Genomic DNA, 25327 nt, shown 5'->3' with positions numbered 1-25327 from the left:
ACCCAACTGACTGAGCCACCCAGGTGTTCCCCCCTTTGTTTTTTTAATATCTTACTTTAAAATTCTTCTTTTTAAATTTGTGAATAAAATAATTTTTTCCCTTTGTTCTAATGATTAGAAATAAGCAATTCTCAAAGCCCGTTTTCCTCATATCTGGAAAAAAATGAGTTTGAGAAATGAGTTCAACATATTCCTTTATAGCAGGAATTATCAGAAACTTTAAAATGTAACAAATGTAACTGTGTCTTGTGTGCTGTATATGAGTGTGTTTATTATGTGTAGAACTCTGTGTGTGTGTGCACCTGTGTTATTTTTTCAAATTATTTAACTTCAGAACATCTTCTTCAGGAAACAGCACAGAGAGCTACCTTCCAAAGAACTTACTTTAGGAACTAAGGAATTCCTACCTCATATATAACTGATGTTCCTTTTTCCATTTGAAATTTGCAGGATACATTTTTGCAGGTACCACAGCAATCATAATCACTTGGAGACGGGGTATACACCTGGTGCTGGATATAATGATAATACATTTAATTAGCCACACAACAATACCAGTATTTTTAATGAATCCATTCTGGAAGTGCTTCCCAATATAACTATATGCTCTCTCAGAACACCTGTAAGCATTTTAAAGGTTAAATTTGAGGCACTTCAAATAATAACCAACTTTATACGGCTGTATTAGGAAGTGAAGTAAATATTAACCTTTCCATCTAGCAGCCAAGATTCATCAAGCTGGTCAAGCAAGCTATATAGATAAATAGATAATATGGCTCAGGAACATACACAGGAAAAGGAAAATATGCATTATAGACATATATTGCACATTAATAGATTATTGAACTATTCAAGTGTATACTTTTAACTTATGCCATGTTCCCTAGTTAAAATTCTATAGCTGCCATTTTATGATTAATTTAAGTCTCCACTGGAATGACTTACAAAGAATACTTACAATGTCACATTCTTTTGAGCAATTCACTATTGTAAAATTCAGAGTGTGAAAGCCTGTATGGTTATCTTTTTCTTCCAAACACTCCACTGTATAACAAAAGTCTCCTTCCAAATACTTTATCATAGATTGGCCAGGATTCAATACTGATACTTCTTGAAATACACACACATCATCTTTTTCTAAGAAAAGAAAGTCAGTGAAAAGTACTATTTTGAGTTTTTTATTAATCAATCAATGGAACTTTTATTTATATTTATGTTTTCATTATGATGTGTAATTTTTTCAAAACCAATAAAGATCTTTACCTCTATATATTGTTAACAACTCAATGAGTTTACTTAATGATGAATGTTGCACATTCATTCCTTAACATACAATAAGAAAGTAGTCTGTAAACTCAACTCCTCTTTACTGTTGAAACTGCCTTCAAAAGCTATACTTCATCACAGACTCCAGAATTGTAGAATTATCATCAAGCTACTTGTTTGTTATTCTCTCTTCTGGAAACATGACATGACAATTTGGGGGAGTGGAGATAGATAGAAGCAAAATATAAATCAACAGTGGTAGGGCTCTTAATGGTTAGCACTAACATATCATGTTTTGTTTTGTTTTTTTAAGATTTTATTTATTTGTTTGTCAGAGAGAGAGAGAGTACAGGCAGGCAGAGTGGCAGGCAGAGGCAGAGGGAGAAGCAGGCTCCCCACCGAGCAAGGAGCCCGATGTGGGACTTGATCCCAGGACGCTGGGGTCAGGACCCTAGCCAAAGGCAGACGCTTAACTCACTGAGTCACCCAGGTGCCTCAATGATTCTTTTGAGAGAAAATTTTGAATTTTGTTGTGATGCAAAATATAGTCTTTTTAAAAATTTTTTTTTAAGATTTTATTTATTTATTTGACAGAGAGAGACCACAAGTAGACAGAGAGGCAGGCAGAGAGAGAGAGAGGGAAGCAGGCTCCCTGCTGAGCAGAGAGCCCAATGCGGTACTCGATCCCAGGACCCTGAGATCATGACCTGAGCCGAAGGCAGCGGCTTAACCCACTGAGGCCACCCAGGCGCCCCAAAATATAGTCTTATACATCATACTCGATGGTGAAAGTGGCCAATACAAGTAGAAGCATATTGAGTTAGGCTACCATAGTGACGAAGATTCAGCTCAAAAGCTCTAAACCTTTCTTGTATATAAAAATGCAAAAATCTCAAACTGTTGAATTAAAGGTTTTTTATTAACTCACTAATACATAATAGAAGATTTATGATTTTATAGAAAAATCAGTTCTATGTTTTGCAATGTTAACATCCATAATGATAGAACAGTTAGCAAAAATTCTCCCTTTTAGATGCCTATTTTTAAAATATTAAATATATATATAAAAAAAAACAGAATCGGGGCGCCTGGGTGGCTCAGTGGGTTAAGCCGCTGCCTTCGGCTCAGGTCATGATCTCAGAATCCTGGGATCGAGCCCTGCATCGGGCTCTCTGCTCGGCGGGAGCCTGCTTTCTCCTCTCTCTCTGCCTGCCTCTCTGCCTGCTTGTGATCTCTCTCTGTCAAATAAATAAATAAAATCTTTAAAAAAAAAAAAAAAACAGAATCAACTTTAAATTCTGCAAAGCCTCTGACAAACACATTCATTTTTCTGTCCCATTAACATATTTATCAGAACATTTACAGGTATTACAAAAGAGGCAACTGAAAAATAAGAGTGCATTTTTATACTCAAAAACTGGCAAAATGGTTTAAAATGTGTAATACAACTCAAAGAAAATATTTTTAATTTATGAAGAGTGAACAACAGATACCAATAATATTCATATCATTTAAAAGCTAGATAAAACATAGTTACCACAGAGATACTGTACACATCCACAGTCACTCTGAAAGTTATGGTCTATTGCAGTAAATTCTCCCTATTAGAAAGATATTATTATTAAATATGATTTATACAGCTTATTTTATGGCAACTATAAAAACATATACACAGTACAGCATTTAGTAAGTTCCCTACTACTTAGCCAGACACATATCAGGTGCTTATTAAATATTTGATAGTGAACATGCTTTGATTAACCCAGTGGTCATTAATTAACAGCCCACAGAAAAAATTCACAATAAACAATATGATTATGGATCACTTAACCTCTCTAAACTTTAATTTATCTATTTAATGAGTTAAAGTAGAGAAGATGTTCTTTATGTTTAATCCAACAATTGAAAATATTGTTGGATTCAGGGCATCTAGTGGATAATTTGAGACAAGAAAATATGTGCTAATCCTGGAAATTTTTGTTGGTGCAAATGTTCTTGGTCCAAGGTTCTGATGTTTGCATGGAGCAAGGTTGCTACAGCATATAAATCAGGAGCAGAAGAGTATAGTCGAGAGACTAATAGCACAGACTCAGAAATAAGGCTGCTCTGAGCCCATCCTGCCTTTCCTGCCTACTAGTTGTGTGATCTCAGGAAGGTTACTGAGCCAGGCTTCTCCTCACTTCCCTCATCTGTAAAATGGGGATAATAACATTGCCTACCTCTTAGATTTATTTGGAGAAATAAATGGGTCAGTTCAGGGAAAGAACTTACAATAGGTGGACACACAGAAAGTGTGGTATAACTTTTAGGTGTCAATAAATTGTTGTCATACAGATGCTTAAACATTGCCTTGTCAGAAACGGTATAAGTTCTTCTTGGTGTAGTACCAGGTTTAAAGTTTGAAGAATTGCATTTTTAAGTGTTAACTTTTCCTGAGTGCGTTTTTCATATGATATCAGTAATAAAATTAATATGATTTTTTCCTAAGATTTTAATTGCTTAATTTATTAATTTGAGAGAGAGAGAGTGCAAGTGCAAGTGCGGAGTGGGGTGAGGGCAGGGGGAAGAAGAGGGAAAAAATGTCAAGCTGACTCTGTGCTGAGTGGAGAGCCCAACGTGGAACTAGATCTCACGACCCTGAGATCATAATCTGAGCTGAAATCAAGAGCTGGATGTTTTTTCAAGGTGTGAGAGAAGTTGCTATCTTTCAGCATACGTATCTTGCCTCATACTTTGGTGTATTTATTCATGTTCAACCTAGCCTCTATCTAGAATAGTTCAACGCCTCTCATCCATTATCCTAACCTATCACTTTCTTTCAAATTTTTCTTGATGGGTAACGTCCCTAGAAAGTTCTCCGTGATAATTTCTAACTTGTGGTTAACATTCTGGGTATTGTATTATTTTATCATAATAATTACATTTTAATTTTATTTTATCATAATATCATATTTTATCACAATAATTTTATCATAATATTTATTTTATCATAATAATTACAGCTAATACTTATTGAGTTCTTTCTGTGTGTCAGGTACTATCCAAGTAATTTATATTAACTTATTTTATTCATAGATATAGGCATTGTCATTCTTTTTATATCGCAGGTGAGGAAAATGAAGCACAGGTAAGAGGAGTCCAGGCAGGAATGAAAACCAGGCAGTTTCAACCTGCTTTTTTTTTTTTTTTTTTTTTTTCTTATGTCTGGGCTATAATTTCTAAGGGAAATGAAAGAGTTATGGCAGAGTAGAAGAATAAAGGAATATATGAAAGGAGACACAGACATAAAACAACCCTTGGTTTTAGTCCTAAAGATCTCGGTCAATCATTTGCTCTTTCTAGACCTCAACTTCCTTATTTACAAAATGTTTGTAGATAACTCTTAAGAAGATACCAACAGTTACATGTTTATATACGTTCCTCCTCCACAACAGATGCATCATTGGCATAATTTCTTGAAAAATCACTGGGGACACTTCTTAATATTGAGATACTCTTTCTTTCAATGTTTTGCTTCATTTTAAGACCAGTGAAGTGGATATGAGGCTAGTAGATTCAGTCACCAGTGAAAAAAATAATGGATTACGTCTTCTTATCTCCAGTAAATAAAAAGGGTTTACTGCTCCCTGATACCAGAGTATATTACTTTAATCTGCTCTGAGAACTCAGAAATAAGGTATAAAGGAAGAATAAACTGATTTAAATAATATGACAATTCAATCAAAATATGTATTCTTACCACTTCACAGGTTGGCATAACAAGGTTTTCACAGCTACATTCTAGGAGGCAAAAATCAATATATTTACATTGCTCAGAATATTACACTGTACTGTAATAAAAACTATGAAGTATGAAAATTAGTTACCGCAATGCCATGTTGGACAACATTGACCAGATAAATTTTCTTTCACAAGCTTCATATCCTCTGCACAGTTGAGTAGTGGTGCAGGACAAAGATGTGGGTCACAAACTAAATAGAAAAAAATTCCATGGATAAAGAGTGGCTTCTTGTAAAAGCTTGTCCTCACTGCCTACCAGCTAGCTCACAGCCACTGCTGATGCAGTGCATGGACTCATATCTCTCCCACTGCTCACTTACCATGTATCACTGGAGACAGAATACATGACTCCCGAGCAGATAGAACAGTAGTAGAACTACGGCAGCGGGTTGAAGGGCCCTGAGACATGCCAGACATAAGAGAAAGGAAGTAGAGAATGTATGGAATCACCTGGGAAGCTGGAAATTCTAGGATGATGAGAAGAGTCATAGTAATCTATTTTGGGGAAGTAACATTATCCAAGAAGACCTCTTAGATGTGAAAAAATATTGCATATACTTAATATATATTTTATATGTAGAATTCAACGAAGGTCTGATATAACAGCGCAATGAAGATTCATGGGGCTTCTTAAATATTGGATATAGCTGAATATTTTAAGTTAGTTAAGATGCACTTACCACAATAATACCGTGGACAACAGAAATGTGTGGTATTAAGATCCACAGTGAGAAATTCCCCATCAGTACATAGCGGAATAGGTTCGGTGCAAGATTCACAAACTGAAGGTAAAATGAAAAGCCAAAAGTCACAACTGAGCTAAAAACGAACTGTCCATCAATTTGGATTACTACACACATGTAAAAATCAACATGAAATAATGTTTAATAAAATAAGAAACAGGGAAAATAAGGCTTTAATGACAGATCTCCTCACTTGGTCATGAAAACAATACTATCAAGCGTACTGCTATATGCTTTCCAAACACGGTGACAGCGAAAAACACCATCTTACCAGAAATAGAGAGTGTTAGGTTTTTTAGAGAAATTTTCTTTTTCCTAGGGTCAAAATGTCATTGACTCATTTACTTCCGTTTTCTGAATTTGCTACCTTTGATTACTCCAATTTGTGGAAGAATAATAGAGTAGGCACCTGTTCTTTACAGCTGTTCAGTATCCCTTTCCCACTTCAATTACAATTCTCTGAAAGACCTTGACGAAATGTCCCACCCACACTGCCTTAGAATGACTCTTAATAAAGGTGCCTGACTCTCAGCAGGCCTCTGTGTAGGAACAACCCACATTAGACAAATCAGAAACTCTTTCTATGGCATTTGAATCAAAACAGAGGCACACCAGGGCAGGAAATGGATGTTGCTGACTCAGTCATTAGTGACTGCCACCTGGAGTGGATGGTGTCTCTCCTTGCCAGGGCTTAGTTGTTCTGCTTCATCTTGATCCTACAAAATCTTGATCCCCAAGCCTTCCAGTAACTGGTTGTGTGTAAGCTAGCTGTGATCAGTCCGTTTTGCCACTTGCACCCAAAGAACCTTAACTGGTAAAAAGAGATGTGTTTTGATTTCCATAGATACACCTGAAACCTACATTAATCACCAGTCTTTGATCTGAAGATTTACTTGAAATGGAAAATAGAAGACTTTTTATTTTTTCAATGTCCATTTCATCAGACAGAATATATAGCTCATGTATTCTTTTCCCAGACACTTTTCATTTCTACCATTCTATTCCATCATCACCATGCTCACACATACATCATACATGATATATAAAATCAAGTTTTTTTTTTTTAAAGATTTTATTTATTTATTTGACAGAGAGAGATCACAAGTAGACAGAGAGGCAAGCAGAGAGAGAGAGGAGGAAGCAGGCTCCCTGCTGAGCAGAGAGCCCGATGCGGGACTCGATCCCAGAACCCTGAGATCATGACCTGAGCCGAAGGCAGCGGCTTAACCCACTGAGCCACCCAGGCGCCCCATAAAATCAAGTTTTAAAGAGGTTCTCCAATGGCTTAGCAGAGTCCATTATGTTAGTTGGTTCTTCAAGGAAAGCCAAGGCTAAATTTTTCTCTAAAAACAACTGGTACTAGCCTTATTAAAGAAAAAAAATTATATTGTCTTGAGTATGTTTTGACTGATGTGTATATATATATATATATATATATATAGTCCATATAAATAATAAGGGAAAATAGTGCTAATTGTACTAATTGTCGAGTCATTTAAAATGCCATACTTTCTTTTCAACTGTCATTATTCAGTTGAATTCCTATCAGTGTATCACCAGAATATTGGTTACCATCGGTCCCATGAAATTCATGTCAAATAAGAGATTTTCCATACACTCTCCCTTTGTTCCAAAAAGTTATCTCACAGAACACTCACCACAGAGAGGAGAAAAACAGCAAGGCTCTTCCTGTTGGACTTGAATCATGAATTGGTCTTCTCTGCATTCTAGTGTTGAGATACTGGGGCATTTCAATGGGTCACATTCTGCAGAAACACCAAGGTATTTGAAAATTTGTATAGAATGAAATGATAAAATAAATAAAGTCATATGGTTTAGTTCTCTTTGAATTTAAATATAACCTGCTACCTCAGTGTGTATTTGCTGGGGGAGGGTTCCCACACAGCACGGAGTAATTCTCTAGATACCAGCTGGGTGTCCTACAATTCAACTCAATTCTGACACTATCTACAGACACCAGTTACAAGCCCCACTTGTTACCTGTGCTCCTTTCTGGCTGACTGGCTATATAAATCAGGGGTTTCCACAACCTCCTCCTTGGGTTTGATTAATCTGCTAGAGCAGCCAGCAGAACTCAGAGAAACACTTTGTGTACCAGATCACCATTTTTTTAATAAGAGAATATAACTCAGGAATAGCCAGATGGAGGAGATGCATAGGGCAAGGTATAGGGAAAGGATAGGGGGCTTTTCTATCTCAGAGCACACCATTCCCTGAATTTCCTTGTGTTCACCAACCTGGAAGTTCTCTAAACCTCATTCTTTTTTGGGTTTACTATAGAGGCTTTATTACCCAGGCATGATTGATTAAACTATTAGCTACTGAAGTTCAGATCCAACCTCCAGGTCCTCTCCCCTCCCTGGAGGTCATGGGGTGGGACTGAAAATTCTAACCCTCCAATCACAGGATTGGTTCCCCTGGCAACCAACCCCCATTATCAGATTAGCCAAAGGCCTTCCAAAAGCATCACATTAACATAACAAAAGACACCTTTATAGGTCTCCACATTTATGAAATTCAGGGTAGGGACTGCTGTACTGAGAATGGTGTCGAAGACCGGATATGTATTTCTTATTATAAATTACAATATCACACCTGCTATTTCTTATATATTTCTGCTAAGATTAAGATCTTTAAAATGAGTTAATTATCTAAATCCATGTGTTAATATATAAACTTAAAATTTATATATATATGAGATTTATATAAACTATATTATATATTTAGATAGATTTTATACACAAAGAAATTGCAGGTTAAAAAAGAACTATTCTGGGGCACCCGGTTGGCTCAGTGGCTCAAGTATCTGCTTCTGGCTCTGGTCATAATCCCAGGGTCCTGGAATCAAGCCCCATGTCGGACTCTCTACTCAGCAGGGAGCCTGCTTCTTCCTCTGCCTCTGCCTACCTCTCCCTCTCTCTCTCACTCTGTGTGTCAGATAAATAAAATCGTAAATAAATAAATAAATAAATAAATAAATAAAATCTTAAAAAAAAAAAGAACTATCTTTAGCAAGACAACTCCACAATATTTTATGACAAATCATTTTCTTATTGACCCAAAGAATGAGAATCTACTCCTCTATTCTGAATAAACAATGAACCTCACTTTTATTTTTCCTAGTTAATTACTCACCACATTGATACTGTGGACAACAAGAAAGAGGACTATGGCCAACAACCAATTTTTGACTATTCGTACATGTTGGAATAGCAGTTTCACACAAAGTCATGTCACATCCTGGAAATAAGAAATAGAAGCACTAAATTATTAGTGAATATAACTAAAATCCTGTGCTAACTCAAATCAGGGAAGTGATTCTTATTGTGTATGTTTTTGCAGGGCAATTAAACACATTCAACTTACAAATGGGTCATATGTGAAACCGTAGCAGATTTCCCCTTTCACCCTCAGGTGTCATAAGTCAAAGACTCCCAGAACCTTTACCTTGTCACATATCATTGAACACTATTAATTGCTTATAGCCAGAGTTTTACAGGTGTATTTGCAAAGTCAGCAAAACCATAATGAGGAAAACTTGCTTTGAGAAAGTATAAATGATATTTATGGCCATATTTCTGTTTTTACCTCAACCCTTTTGTTTACCAGACATTATGCATGCCCTGATTTTTTTCACAAATAATATCAACACATTTCATGGCATTGACAGATGGGAAGGCTTCCTCCTGCAACGTACCGCAAACTTCCTTTGTACAGCAGGTCCACTTATCAATGATGCCCAGGACAATTTCAGCTTCTCGCTCACAAATCGGCGAGGGCTCTTCATCACAATCAGGTTCTATAGGAATAATACTTCCATTCTCCAAGCATTTGTAGAGGGCACATTCGTCAATGCCCCCATTCCAAACCTCCCCAGCAGTGCGAGGTTGACCTTCACTATCCGTGCATGCTTAAAAAGATGGACAATGTTACATCACTCATAACCTGGGCATTAAAATAAATCAGGCTGTGATGTTTGGATTTCAGACCATGACTTGGCTTAATGACATAGATCACATGTCACAGATTTTTCCTTCTTTAGAGTCCTGTTTTTAATCGGCTTGTAGCTTACATTTTTCTTCAATGAAATTTGTCATATAGTCTACAAAAATATTTTTCCCTTCTATAACTATCTGTAAATTTGAATGCCCTTATATACATAAGATAATCTGTTCATTATTTTTTATTCACTTTTCCTTATTAATATAATTTATTTAGCTTGAACAAACTCAGTAAAATGAATTTGTTAGTTTTTCAATATTAGCTATTCCAACTCAGTGGGAAAAATCCCTACCATATATTTATCATTTTTGTCATATGAAAATCCAAAACATGTCAGCTTTAAAATCTAAATGTGGGAAGTAGCTATTTATTTAGTGACTTATTATTTAGTGATTATGTAGTTTTGTTATTCAAGTTTTACTTAGTGATAAATACAGTCCACTGGTAGTTCTTTTAAAAATGAAAGAGATGAGTATAGTGACCTTCATATCCCTAGCCTCAAATGAACTTCTTTTGTATTATTTTCTTTACTATCAAACCAACCTCACAGGTCCCTAAAAAAACAAAGATGCCTGTTTATTCTCAAAGTCTTCTACAAATACTTTTCTCAATGGCAAACACAAACTTGTTTCTGGAACTATAAATGCATTTTGCTTCTACTTGCCCATTCTCTTTCATTATTAGCTTAATCTCTTTTCCTCTAATCATAATGATAAGCTCTGTACTGCAATTTTCTCAATTTTGCACTATTTTCATCTGCAACCACCACTGAGACGATGAGTCAGAATGAAATGGTTTGAATTTGAAAGTAGAAAAATTAAATATTTTCTCCCACATAATAACACTATCTGACATTTCTCGAGTGGTTATTTTTCTCTAGGCACTGTTGCAAAATGCTTTGTATTATTTATGCATCCCCACACTAACTTAATGGGATAAGTGCTATTATTTTCCCCATCTTACTGATGCTAACTAACCCAGGCTCAAAGAGGTAAAGATGAATCACTATTACATGAAATAATTGGAATTTCAATTGAGTTCACATCCTATGCTCTTAATTCTTCATTGATCATACCTTTGCCTAGTTATTACAGGCAGAGAGATTAAAACACATCATCACTGCCTCACTGTGGTGGGGGGGTGTTAAATGGGTGATGGGGATTAAAGAGGGAGCTTGTTGTGATGAGCACCTGGGTATTGTGTGTAAGTGTTGAATCACTAAATTATACACATGAAACTAATATTACACCATATGTTCACTAACTGGAATTTAAACAAAAACTTGGAACAACAACAACAACAAAACCACATCACCACCGAAACATCTAATTTGGGTAACTTTGATTGAAATATTGAAATATTAAAATCAAACTACAAACACACTGGTTTTCTTTCCAACACTTAAGGGGACCTGTTGATCAATCTTCCTCAGCACCTCTCCCCAAGATCTAAACAAGCTTTATTTATTTGCTGAGTCCCCAGTCATTTTTTGCACTCTGCTGCTTACCGCATTCTTGCTCTGGGATGCACTGGACTGAGTCTGGCCTGTGAAGGATGGTTCCATTTTTGCACACACAATCTTCTCTTAAATTCAGACACGAGGAATGCCCATAGAACCATCTGTTCAGACATGTTCTTGCTTCACAGGTCTTCACACAGGGTTGATATTCCATCCCCTCTGGGCAACTCAGAGCTATGAATAACAGAGGACAGAATTTGCTCATGAGAAAAGTCACCTATTTGGATGATTAAGTGAAAGGAAGAAATATCAGATTTCTTTCTGAAAACGCATTTGGCCCATTTCCGTCTCTTCAAATTTCATTTTTTCATGTATTATATAACCAAAAACTAGAAACAAAATAAGCAATAGGTATTTTTGAGTATTGTCCGGGGTCCGGCTAGTATGATAGCTATGGTAGAAAAAGCTCATCTGATTTGTAGCAAATGAACATGATCAAGAGGCAGCCCAAATCTGGTTGGCATTAATCCTGAGTCAGCTGGCATGGAGTGACTTCTCTGGTAGTGGGGAGATACAACAGTCTACTCAGAATAAGCACAGAAATATGCTTTAGGTATGTAACTCAACCAAGCCATAAAAAAGAAAAATGCTGTGTGTTTAGGTTTAATCCTTCACTGTCAAAGGAAACTACCATTGCTGAACAGTTTCTAAATGATGTTTTAGAAAATTCTTTGGATTCTCAGTCATCTTAAAATATCATACTGTTAAAAAATGAACACACAGCTGTTGGGGGCATAAATTGGTAAAATCTCAGTGGGGAACAATTTGACGGTATCTATTAAAATTAGAGATGTCATACATTACCTATGAATCAAGCAAACCCACTCCTGAATAGTGATTACCTCTGGGAGCAAAGAGCAGGAAGGGGTGGTAGGGCACACCAGGAGCTGCTTTGCTTTCTTTCTTTCTTTTTTTAAAGGTTTCATTTATTTATTTGACACAGAGAGAGATCACAAGCAGGCAAAGAGGCAGGCAGTGAGAGAGGGGAAGCAGGCTCCCTGCTGAGCAGAGAGCCAGATGCTGGGCTCCACCCCAGGACCCTGAGATCATGACCTGAGCCGAAGGCAGAGGCTTAACCCACTGAGCCACCCAGGTGCTCCTATTTCTGAAATGAAGTCGTGTAACCGGTGTTTGTGATATGCTATCCTTTCTATACATATTTTACCTTTTCTTCTAGGGAAAATGAAAACTTTTATTTTATTTTGGAACATTTCACTAACATTCATTTTGACCATTTTTTAACCCTTAATCCATTTAATTGCTATTTCTTAACTTAAATTAACAGTATTTTCTGTGAAATGTACCCAGGACTGGATATAGGTTTAATAAAAATTTTTATGAAAAGCATCATAACTTGATGAGAAAACATGAGCCCCATAAATAAAAACTGTCAAAGAATACAAACAAAAGAAAAAGGGTCCACAAACATGTATTTGGAAAAAGGCTGAACCCAGATATCAATCAAAGAAAGCCAAAAAAGATAAGTTTCCAGGAAGTGGATACTGTGTCAGGAAAGGAGGAAAAGGGAGCAGAAAAAGATGCATCTTCTTCACAAGCTAGGGGGCAAATGAGTCAGGTTGAATTGAAACCAACAAAATATGCTCTGGGATACGGAATTAAAGTGCCTGTTCAATCCCCCTGTGACTTCAGTATTTCCATTGGTTTTGCTGACTAATATTTTGTGGACTAGGTTTTCTTTTGGGAGGGTTGAGGCCAACCCTAGATTTAGATCAGAATGAAACTAGAACTAGACTGTGTGGGAGAGCTGACCTCTAACTTTCAGGTTGCTTTTATCTGGTTTTATCCTTACGAGATTATTTTGTGATGAAAAATGAAAAGAAAAAGAAATGAATGCAAAACATGCAATGCTTTTGGATTGTTAGAAAATATTCTTGAAAAAGTACTACTTACAGCAGTAGTCAGGTGTTCTCCACTGAAGACAGATGTCAAACCTGTTGCACAGAGCCACGTAGGCAGAAAGTGCGTCACATTCATAGTTCCAAAAATAGGTATAATTGATCCACATCTTTTCACAAAAGCTCCATGGTGAAACCTAGAGACACAGTTGGCCTTGGGATAAGTTACGTTGTTTTATTTCGCTAAAGGACCTACGTTATTTGAAAACTATTCAGAGAATCAAAAGGTTGCAAGTTAATACTTATTACAGATCTTCCTTAGATCTTAGATTCCAGATGTCACCTCTGATGTGACAATATTTTTTTAAAAGATTTTATTTATTTATTTATTTGAAAGAGAAAAAGACAGTGAGAGAGGGAACACAAGCAGGGGGAGTGGGAGAGGGAGAAGCAGGCTTCCCACTGAGCAGGGAGCCCTATGTGGGTTTCCATTCCGGGACCTTAGGATCATGACCTGAGCCTAAGGCAGACACTTAACCACTGAGCCACTCAGGCGCCCACTTATGTGACAATATTTTTAAATACATTTTAGATAAAGTAAATATTGTCTGCACTAATGTATATAAGTCTATCTTATAAAGATGAAAGAGAAATTATGTGGACCTAGCAAAATCTATTTCTGATATTATACCTTGGGTCACAATTGTCTTTCCATATACAGAATGGGACTTTATGATGAATAAAACTGGAAGTTTCTGAAGCATTTCATAATGATACATGGTATTACTTATTAAATGAGGTTGTAAATGCTTCTCAAAAACTATGTATCAATATTGAACATTGAATAATTTATATCATTTGACATGCTTCAATTTAAGGACATTTATTCCTATAGATTGTTTCATTTTGACTTAAAAATGCCTGATATCTAAATAATTTAACTTGTAGCAACATCTCTTCCATTTTTCTCTCTACTCATTTCATTCAGCAAACGTACTAAACATCTCCATGCAGATGCCAAATTCTGACAGAGATCAAGGTGCCAGATAAGAATACTTAGCAGTTTTCATATCCCATCATTTCTACTTCAAGGGCCATATCTGTAAAGACCAAGATTCTACATTCTTTTAGTCTTCTTTATAGCATTCCCTTGGTTTCCAGTACTTCACATGGAATACTTGCTGAGGTCAAGGGCATCCTCCTTGTGGAATCAGAAACGGAGAGCTTCCTTCCTAAAACTCTCTCCTTGAACTTCATGTGTAGTTCATTCTCTTGCCTTTTCTCCTGTCCAGTGTCAGCTCCTCTGCGGTCTCTGATTCTGAGTGTTTCTTTATACCTCACCCTCAATGGTCACGTCTACTAGCGACAGATGTTTTTCCCAGATTCATACCACCATCTTGGGCATTTAAATCTTTTCCTCAGTTTCTTTGTAAGTTAAAGAGTTACTCATAAACATAGTACTACTTAAGATAGCTGTAAGCTAATATACAGTAAATGTACAGAGAAGACTCAGGCACACTGCACATTACTTATTGTTATTTTTAAAAATGCATACATAGGGGCACCTGGGTGGCTCAGTGGGTAAGCCTCAGCCTTCGGCTCAGGTTATGGTCTCAGGGCCCTGGTATGGAGCCCCACATCGGGCTCTCTGCTCAGCGCGGAGGCTGCTTCCCCCTCTCTCTCTCTGCCTGCCTCTCTGCCTGCTTGTGATTTTTCTCTCTCTGTCAAATAAATAAATAAAATCTTTAAAAAAATCCATACACAAATAATTCCCCAAACCTGATCCCTGGCCTCAACTTACCTCCTCTGAGCTCAAGAACTATGTTTCCAAGCTTTTTCTGGGTATTTTGCTTTGAAATCCCACATGACTTAATTTATCCAAAGTAAAAAGTTAGATACCTTTCCACTTAACCCACAAAAGCTGACTCTCCTGTATCCCCCATTCATATATTCACTTAAGCAGGCTTTCCTAATTTATTGAACACCTAACTACTTATCAGGAACTGTCCTATGCATGAAGAGCATAAAGGTCAATAACACAGACTTATTATCTGTCTGCAGATCTCATAACTAAAAAAAGTATTTGAATAGAATCCAGCGGAGTCAACACACTAAAATGAATCAGAGGGGAGAAGTATTCCAGCCGGGAAAACTAGAAGTTTAAAAGCCCACTGGCAGGAAAAACTTTGGAATATTCAAAGAGTTGACAGGAGACTGGAGCTTAGTAAGCAAGAAGGGTACAGCAAAGAGGAAGCTAGAGAAGTGGGTGGGCCAGAGGGTAGAGGACCTTATACACCTTGATAAGATGGTTGTTGGCAGATATGTTAAGTGTAAGTGAAAGAAACTTCAAATAAACAAATAAAATCTTTACAAAAAACACATCATTTAAAAAAAATCATGCTTTTTCTCTTAAAGATCTTATTTTTATTTATATTTGTCAGAGAGAAAGAGAGCACAAGCAGGGGGAGGGGCAGGCAGAGGGAGAAGCAGGCTCCCTGTTGAGCAAGAAGCCCAATGCAGGACTAGATCCCAGGACTCTAGGATCATGACCTGAGCCGAAAGCGGATCCTTAACCAACTGAGCCACCCAGGAGTCCAAAAAATCATGTGCTTTAAAAAGACATTAAAATAATACTAAACTGAGTTTTAAAGTATTCATTATTTTTTTTTACTTTTATATACTTGCTTTTTAAAAAAAATGTGAACATTTAAAACCCATCTGCATCCATATCTCCAAGTAAAACTGAAGCTCCCAAAAGATACGCCATTTTGAATTCATGGGCAGGCTGAGAATTACGGGATCTACACTCCATAATCTAGCATGGGAGGTGGGAGAGTCTTACTCATCTTTGGGTCATAGGAGTTTAACACGATGCTTTGGAAGTGCTAGATGCTCACAAGCTCTCACTAAATGATTCATGAAATGCCATATTTATCTGTCCTGTGTCCCTAACAATGCACCTTTTTTTAAATGACAGAGATTACTTAAAATATCTACTAGTCGCATAAATTCAGAAAGTTGGAGACAAATAAAAAATGTTTAAATTGAATATATGACAGGCTCTATTACAAGTATACACCTAAGATGCCAAAATCATAGAGAATTGATAATATCCTCACTGTCTTGGTTTCTCTACTGGGTTAGCAATTGACATTGATTTCTTTCTCCTAGAGGCATTTATTCATAGGACAGAATTTCATTTTTTCTTTAAAACTATAGATACACTTCTGAAAAAACATAGGAGAAAAAAAGATAATTATCCTTCCTATCTCTTTAAGTCTATAAAAGCAAATGATTCTGAATTCCAAAGCATACTGACAGAAGGTTTGGGGCTAAACTATTCTCAGGAGAAGAACATCACGGCAAGAACAGGAATTTATTGGCTTAACTCTCAACATGTCCAACATGACAGTTCTTATTTATGGTTTCCCTTAACTTACTTTATTATGGCATGGAAGGAAAACTCTTCTCTTCAATAACTCAATGCAGTGACTGCAGTCATGCTCAGTACAATTCCTAACAGGTCTTCTTGTTGTTACTTCAAATGATTTCTCAATTTCCCAGCTCTCAATAAATAATTCTATGTCTTCCATATTTGTAATAATTGTGCCATTTTGCATCCTTAGATCATCGTCTGGATCTTCGTTGCAAATTCCTATAAAGATATGTGACATTTAGAAGGAAAAACTTTTTCACTCAAAGCAAATGTAGGCAGCAGAAATAAATCATCTTAATAATTGATTTTAAATGAATAAATTACTTACTGAACAAGGTGCCAAATGTATATCCTTTCACTTTAATGTTGATGGATTTTTAAATTATGTATCTGATTCTTTGATAAAATAGTACAGAGTTTTCTTTTTCTTTTAAAGATTTTATTTATTTGACAGGGAGACACACAGGGAGAGAGGGAACAGAAGCAGGGGGAGTGGGAGAGGGAGAAGCAGGTTTCCCTCTGAGCAGGGACCCCCAATGTGGGACCCTGGGATCATGACCTGAGTCGAAGGCAGACGCTTAATGACTGAGCCACCCAGGTGCCCCAATACAGAGTTTTCTTAACCAAATAAGAAAGAAACCACAATCCTAGAAGTCAAGAAATGTGAAAAGATGATAGGAAATGAAGAAAGAGAAGCTTGACTCCTCTCCCACACTCCTTCACTATTACCACAATCACCCAATTGAAGAACTAGTTCTTAAGCTTTCCAAGATATTCCTTAAGGTGGTGGGCATTTGGTGATTGCCTCCCGGCATCCATTCCTCCAGGAAATCCCTGCCTGAAAACATTAAATTCTGCCTTCAGGAAGTATCCCTGTCCCATCACCATTACAGGAGAAGGCCATGATTGGCATAAAGATAGTCCTTACTCTTGTGCATAACAAGTGTTACATATAATACACCAGTCAGGTTAGGCAGTCACCTAGACACATGGATACATTCAACATTTAAACAACCACTGCCAAACAGGATTTGACTTGGAAATTCTAAGACATAGACAATCTCTCTTCCTTAGGATGACATGGCCTATTGGTGGTTATCATGCTTGGATCTGCTATAGACTCTATCTCTCTGAGGAAGGTCAGATTGGGGTAGAGCTTACTCTTCATGCCGTGGAGTGCAGAGTCAAGGGGAGGGCAGAAAATCAGCCCAGAACCCTGATCATACTTTATCTGAAGCCCACCATACCTTAAGATATATTTTTTTCTTAGTCCCCAAGGCACCAGCTATAAAAGACATAATTTGAACATTTTTTTTCAAGTATCAAATCTTAATCCTCAAGTAGATCATAAAGGTTGTTGCTCCCGTAATTGCTTTGTCTTTGCACATATACAAATGACTGAAGGCAATGCAAAAGCAAACAAATAAAAAAACTCAAGTGAAGTGAACTATATTGTCAAGAAGCTACTATTTTTTAAGTCTAAGCTTTCCTGGAAAAAGGTAACTGCTAGAAAAAATTGTTTTTATTGCAACTCCAGCCACCAGCCCTACAAACTTCACAGTTCTGGCCAGAACAAGGTATTCATACAGACCTCCCATTCTGGTGTCCATGCTCAATTTAGGTCATACCCTTGTTCACTACAACTTTTTCAGACCTGACAGCATTCAGATTTCCCTCTAACAAAAACCTTCACCCACTATGGAGGTCATAAACATTAGAGGGTGACACTCAGTTAGCAAAAAGTTGATCCTACCCCCTCCTCTACAATGATTATTTAAAAATCCAGTTAGCAGAGTGTGTCTGTAAAAGTATGAGCGGACAATAAGTGAAGGAGAAAAATCCACAAGATCAAAGAGAAATCATAGCAGGCAGAAATGATAAATCATCAGAGAAAATATGCATTCCTAAAGTCTCTCAGTATTACTCAATAAACACTATTGATTATGTTTAACCAATACTATACATACTCAAAAATAACTATTTCCACAGTGATAATCTTCAGTCCCCATGGAACTCTGTGCAATGTTTAGCATACTATAAATAGGCAAGGTAAACCTTTAAAAAAGGTAAATCTTTTTATACAAACTTTTCACTAAATGCTTTAAGGAAGAAATCTGAGTGTTTCATGTAGTTTTTGAGAGAGAGGACTCAGTTTTATTTGTTTTTGTGTTGCCAGTACCAAACACTTAGTCCAAACACTCAGAAGGCGATCCATAAACTTTTATTCAATTAATATTTGGTGAGATTAAAGTAGATATATTTTACTAAGCTAGGATTTATTGATTGTTTGTATTAAACAATGTGTGAAGTGTTTGACATTAATTTTTACATTCAACCCTAACAACAATCTTGAAGGTAGAATGTTGCTATTCCCATTTTAAAGATGAGGAAACTGATGTTCTCTTCGGAGCACAGAGCCACAAAGAGAACAACCTCCATCAGATATCAAAGTCAGTATTATACTTTTTTATTTTGTTGTGTACCTGGGATATTTTAATTTGTTTCCTTTAGTTTATAACTATGTGTCAAAAAAATATAACTCTTTATGTGTCTATGTAAAATGATGTGATACTAACCAGGTGTAAAGATACATTTTGGCATTTTACTTTATAATAAAACTGGGATAAATATTGAGAACCTTTTGTTCCCTGCATGTAACATTCAATGGCTTAAGCAACTAAGTTTTCCCTTATTTCAAATTTTAACATAATAAGGAAGAAACAAACCTATTTAAGCCTTTAATCTTTCTGTAACTCATATTTCTCACTTGTAAATTAATACCAACTTATGAGGGCTATTATTAGAATTGAATAAGTTCAAGTATATAAAATAACAGTTGGTACTTTATTAATGATTAATAAAGATGAATATAGTAGGAGAGATATAGAATATAATAGAAATACAAACAGTATTGTGATAGTAGTGGTGAACATGTATTTTCATAAAATATGGAAATTGAACTGTTACTTCTTGTTTCTTAGCCCATTTATTGAAATGAAATAGTATTCACATGGGGAACTGAGAGTTAACATCACACCTCAAATATGAAAAGTGGGGTCGCGACCATTGGTGTAATGTGAACAGGAAAAAAATGAAAAAAAATTAAGATTTGAAGAGCAATGCTCACCACAGAGTCCTTCTGTGTAAGATGACAAGTTAAATTGAAAGCCAAAATGAATGTCTATGATCCCTGTAAGGTGAGCCCACTTTATGATTAGTCCAGCTGGAGTCGTAATCACATACATGGTACCAGAATCTTCTATGGATAGTTCTTGATTTGTAAAGGGCAGAGGCACAACAATAGAATCCACTTCTACCTAAAATGACACAATAAATTTACAACTGTTAGACAAATATTTATGTTTCAATATACACACATTAGAAGTAGAATTCAGATGTTCCCATTTCTTCTTATTGAATATAAACTATTTCCTAAGTTTTTAAAAATTTATTTCTCTGCTGCTGCTACAGCTTCTCACAACTTCTAGTTCTTTTATTATTCCTTTGTTGTATGTTTCTATATTCAGTATTTGTTCTAAACTTGTTGCCCCTTATTTTCTTCAAAACTTAACTTTCTTCTGTGTTACCTATGCCTTTCTGTCCGTTTCCCTTAATACATGTTGATTACAAGATTATCTACTAATATGAACCTAAGATAATGGAGTTATTTTTAGGATGTTTTCTTTAATCTGGGTCCTTTCTTTGATCTTCTAAATCACTGTTCAATTCTAATGTTCTTCATAATCATTTGTCAATCTTGGTAAAGCTTAAGTTACCCTGCAATTCTATTTCCTAGTTTTGGATGCGATTCTAGGCTCTGTATTTTTAACACGTACTCTTGGTAATACAAATGTAGGCAATCCAAGCATTATATTTAGAAAAACACTTTTAAACAGTGACAAAGACATGGAACCTTTCTGGGTCATGTCTCACCAACCATCCAGTTTCTCATGTTTCTGTCTTCCTCATACTGCTATCTGCAGGCTGAAGTAGCCTTACTGCTGCCTGGTTAATTTCCACTTTCTTTTAAGATTTCTCTTAGGTGTCACCTCCTCCAAAAATACCTGTTTGACCATCCTGTGAACTGCATTAGGTGACCTGTTTCTGTGTTATATTAGTCAAACTCTATCACTATACCTCCTATTGCTTTCTAATTGGCAGACAATTACATTTAAGTACCTCACATTCAGCTACAAGTTACTTGAGACCAGGATCTTGTTGTTTTATCATGCAAACTCTCAATAAATGATTCTTAAAGAGTTAGTTCTTAACTGAATACATGACCAGAGATGAATCAGTTGAAACCATAACTAAGCCCTTTGGCCCAAATGCTCACTAATAGCACTGACCAGATGTAAGTTTAAATTTATTTCCCATCATTTTCTGTCAATGTATCAACTGATCGAATCGAAGGTATATACAAATGCTATCATCTAAACAATTACCCCATTCATATATTTTACTTTACTTGAAATAAAGCTTTCTAACACCTTACTATATTTTAGGCTCATTTTAATATTGTTTCCAGTCTAAAATGTTTGGCCTGTGCTAAAAAAGACAGAATTATTTCTAGAAAGTGTGTAACATCTGTCATTTTAGCAAAATCTTTACACATCATTTTCTTACATTTTTGAGAGAACCATACAAGTAAAATACCCATTTTATAACTCACCCTTCTCTAGTAAACACATATTCCTTGGGATAAAGGTTTATCCCTATTAAAACCAAATGGCTTTTTTCAATCTTTTTATAAAACATCCCCCTTCTTCAGTTTATTTCAGTCATTAAATATTTCTTCATTTTTTTTCTTATTTTAGCTATCACATATTCATTGAAAAATTAACATCATCAGCACTTTGAAACTATTTTTTTCTTGGTGGTCAGCATTCTGGTATTCTTAACTACTAGGTTTTTCAACCTTGTGATCCCTCATTTTTTACATCATTTCTACCTTGTCTAATTTAAAACACTAATGCTCACTCTGGAACTTGGGCACTCACATTACCCAAAAGAGATTTCATGTCTTTGACATGGCTTTTTTAGCTAACCTCACAAGGGGAGAAATATTTGCAACACTTGGTACATTATGGAAGGAGAAATATAATATTAAGAAACACAATTTTTTACTGTCCATGAAATGAATGATTAAACACAATAATAATGAAACTCCACTGATATATTTAATATTCCCTGCTTTTGGAAATAATTGTGTTTAATATAATTTCTTAATTTTCTCCAATGTGAGGCTCTCTTTTAACTTTGTGCTCTTACCTTTCTTGCTGCCCGATTAACAAGTATTTTATGCACAGATGTTGTCAAATTTAACTTCTTAAAACAAAGTCCATACATTCTTCCAGAGGATGTCTTAATTTGAAAAAAAAAATTAAAACTTTATGGAGTAAAACAAAACTTTAGCAATGAAGAGAAGGAATTTATGAAACACTTTACAAATACTCACTAGCTTTTTAAGTGAATTTCCATTCTGAAAAAAATGTATAAAAAACACTTTAAAAATATATTACTTGACTTCTTAAAAACATTATTCAAATTAATATTACATGCCTCTAAATATATTCACATGAAACATTTTTTTAAGTACTAGAAGACAAATCTCAGTGAGTTCTTGAGTCCTCTTTTGCTCTGAGAATATCTAACGTTGCAGTGTACATCAGCTACAGATTTATGAAGAAATGATACGAGAATGAATTATGACCTACCTGATTCGTGGAACATTTTTCAATATGAGCAACTATAATTTCCCCAGGAATTCTTACTAAGATATAAGAAGCCATACTATACAATGCTGCATTGTTTCCATCAAATGTAATAATGCTCAGTTCTGACAACATGGAACACCGACCTAAAAAACATGGTAGAGAATGGATTTGGTCTATTAACTATTTGTATTTGTACTAATGATGACTCCTTTAAAAAACACACACACACTTTTAAATTAGTGTTAATACATTTGACAAGGAGCAACTCTAAAAGTTGTATACTGGGAAATAAAATCCTAAATTAAACGGAGAAAATTCAGCAATAACTGGGTGTGATGAGTGAGGTGATCAGCTCAAAAATAAAAAAAAAAAATAGTTTCCTCCTGATTGGAAAACAGCCTGCCATGTAGGAAATGCAAACTTACAAGGACATTCCCACTCAGGGCAGCAGATATCGTTGTTCACTTGCACGGGCCTTCCCCGGAAACCACAGTCGGGCATTTCCAAGTCCTTTGGGCAATTGAGGGACCAGTTGTACAACTGCCATTCCATATTAAGACATATATATTGGCTACAATTATAAACAGGATCAAATTGTTGAGGCTGTTAATAAAAAAGAAAATTAGTTTTCTTTTTCCTCTTTTCAACAAATGCTTTCAATTAATTTTTTAATTGCCCAATCCCATTACCCATAGTATATATTTCCTAAATACGAAAGCTTTTGAGAGATCATTTAAATTTCACTACAATTTTTATTGGTGTATTCTCTCTAAAATACTCAGGTTTGAACTTAATTTAAGCTTTACCTTAATACTGATTTGATATCAGAATTGCCTATATACTCAGACATCTGAGCACATTGAAATCTTGTTCTAAATTGTCTTCATTAGTGTTTACAAACAGACCTATACAGTACAGGTCAAGCTTTCATATGTTTTATAAAGCTAGTGTATCATTATAACTTCTGTTAATGTCAGTTTAAAAAAACTATTACTTAATGCTATATATATTTCATTAAATATTCATATGTGAGATCAGTTTAATAGCCTCTGGATAAAATCATTATAAGTTAATTCTTTTTTAAGATTTTATTTATTGATTTGACACAGAGAGAGAAATCACAAGTAGGCAGAGAGGCAAGCAGAGAGAGAGGGGAAAGCAGGCTCCCTGCTGAGCAGAGAGCCTGATGCAGGCCTTGATCCCAGGACCCTGAGATCATGACCTGAGCCGAAGGCAGAGGCTCAACCCACTGAGCCACCCAGGCACCCCAAAATCATTATAAGTTAATTTTTATATATAGCTCACTGACTTCTAGATAAACAAATTAAAAAAATCAGTGGTAGATTTTCCAAAATATGTAAATTTTATTATATTTAAATTATAGTAATAATTACAGCAATGATCAAACATTTATGTCACATATTATGTTCAAGACATTATTCTAATTAACACATTTCACTCCCCCAATGATAGCCCTCTGACGTAGGTACTATTATTTTTTTCCTCTTTTATAGATGGGGAAATCAGGAGGATGAAGGTCAAAGTAACTTGCCCAAGATCTCATACTAGTAGGTGGAAGAGTTAGAATTTAAGTTCAGGGATTGTTACTCTGGAATCTGTGGCCACTACTCTATACTGCATCTCAGGGGATGGGGAAGAAAATCTAACATCTATTTAATATCTGTTATATGCCGTGCACTAACAATAGCTTATTTCATTTATTTCTCCCTAAACTTTGTGAATTGAGTTTCTATCATTCCAATATTATACATGATCAAAATTAAGGATAAGAGAGGTTAAATACTTCTCCAAATAGTGAGACTATTAGGTGAGCACTTCCAAATTTAAGAGCCAAAGGGAGGCGAATAGTCAAGTCTAATTTTCTAAAATTTTCTGGGTGCGGTTGTATCACCTCCCAGTATTGACCTTCTGCTATCTGTTTAACCAGGAAAATGAAAGCAGTTAGACAAAAACTAAAGTCCCTACAACATCTAAACACCTAAAACAATCTCTACCTTCCACTCTACTGAAACTATTTTAACAAGGTCACCAATGAACTCTACGTTGCCAAATCCAACGATCAGTTTTCAGACCTCCCCTTACTTGACCTCCTAACGTATTTAAGATAGCACAGGACTCCATCTTCCTTAGTGTTTTCTTTCCCTGGCTTCTAGACCACCTACAATCTCCTCCATTTTCTCCTATTTCACTATCCTTTGCTTGTTTGCTGTCCTATCTTCCTCCTTCCCCTCTTCTCTATCTGCTCTCGCTCCCTTTGTGATTTCATCCCATCACTAAGAAGTCCCAAAACTGAACTCAGCTTGACCTCTGTTCTAAGCTCTATTTATGTCTACCAGAACAGTACACCTGCACCTTTCTCATGTCTAAGAGCAATCTCAGTCTTTACATGGCAAAACTCAATTTTATCCTTTAATTGCTCAAGGAAAAGATCTTAGAATTCTTGATGCTTCTGTTTTACTCACACCCCACATCTAATCTTTCAGCAAATTCTGTGCCCTCAATGTTCAAAATACACTCTGAGCCCAGGCATTTCTCACCATCCTCACTGCTATCCCCAGGCCCATGCCACCATCATCTCTGCCTAAATTCTCACAGTAGCCTCCTAACTGGTTCTGTTGTCTGTTTACATCCTATTCTCAACATGGCAGCTAAAATGATCCTATAACAAATCAGACTGTGTAATCTCTCTGCTCAAAAATAGCCAGTGTCTTCCTATGCCTTTTAAAATAAAAGCCACAGTCGTTACAATCATCTACAAGGCTTTAAATAATCTAATTTATTTCTTATCTTATTGCTTACTAGCTTAATGGCCTCCTTACTATTCTTTTAAAACGCCAGGTACATTTTTACCTCTGGGCCTTTGCACTTGCTGGTCCCTCTGGCTGGAACCCTGTTTCCTGGTTTCCACAGCTATTCCCACTGCCTATTCCCACTGTTCTCTGCAGGGATCCATTTCTGAACTTCTT

The 25327-nt window shown here is 35.9% G+C and overlaps 1 protein-coding gene across 2 annotated transcripts in view; it reads right to left on the bottom strand.

Moving 5' to 3' along the window:
- Positions 1–25327, bottom strand: part of OTOGL (otogelin like) — a 130778-nt gene that overhangs the window by 8225 nt on the left and 97226 nt on the right. For both annotated transcript variants that reach the window (XM_047741446.1, XM_047741447.1), the window contains 17 exons: positions 22766–22943; positions 22341–22483; positions 22082–22105; positions 21895–21987; positions 19751–19940; positions 16628–16842; positions 13243–13384; positions 11320–11505; positions 9508–9720; positions 8946–9050; positions 7448–7555; positions 5727–5828; positions 5133–5237; positions 5006–5046; positions 2804–2867; positions 959–1137; positions 408–512 (listed from right to left, as the gene is read on the bottom strand). In XM_047741446.1, coding sequence (XP_047597402.1) covers positions 408–512; positions 959–1137; positions 2804–2867; positions 5006–5046; positions 5133–5237; positions 5727–5828; positions 7448–7555; positions 8946–9050; positions 9508–9720; positions 11320–11505; positions 13243–13384; positions 16628–16842; positions 19751–19940; positions 21895–21987; positions 22082–22105; positions 22341–22483; positions 22766–22943 — 2193 coding nt within the window. The remainder of the gene's footprint in view (positions 1–407; positions 513–958; positions 1138–2803; positions 2868–5005; positions 5047–5132; positions 5238–5726; positions 5829–7447; positions 7556–8945; positions 9051–9507; positions 9721–11319; positions 11506–13242; positions 13385–16627; positions 16843–19750; positions 19941–21894; positions 21988–22081; positions 22106–22340; positions 22484–22765; positions 22944–25327) is intronic.

Source organism: Lutra lutra, chromosome 8 (genome assembly GCF_902655055.1).
Source record: "Lutra lutra chromosome 8, mLutLut1.2, whole genome shotgun sequence".
Taxonomy (NCBI): domain Eukaryota; kingdom Metazoa; phylum Chordata; class Mammalia; order Carnivora; family Mustelidae; genus Lutra; species Lutra lutra.
This window is presented reverse-complemented; position numbering and strand designations above follow the sequence as displayed.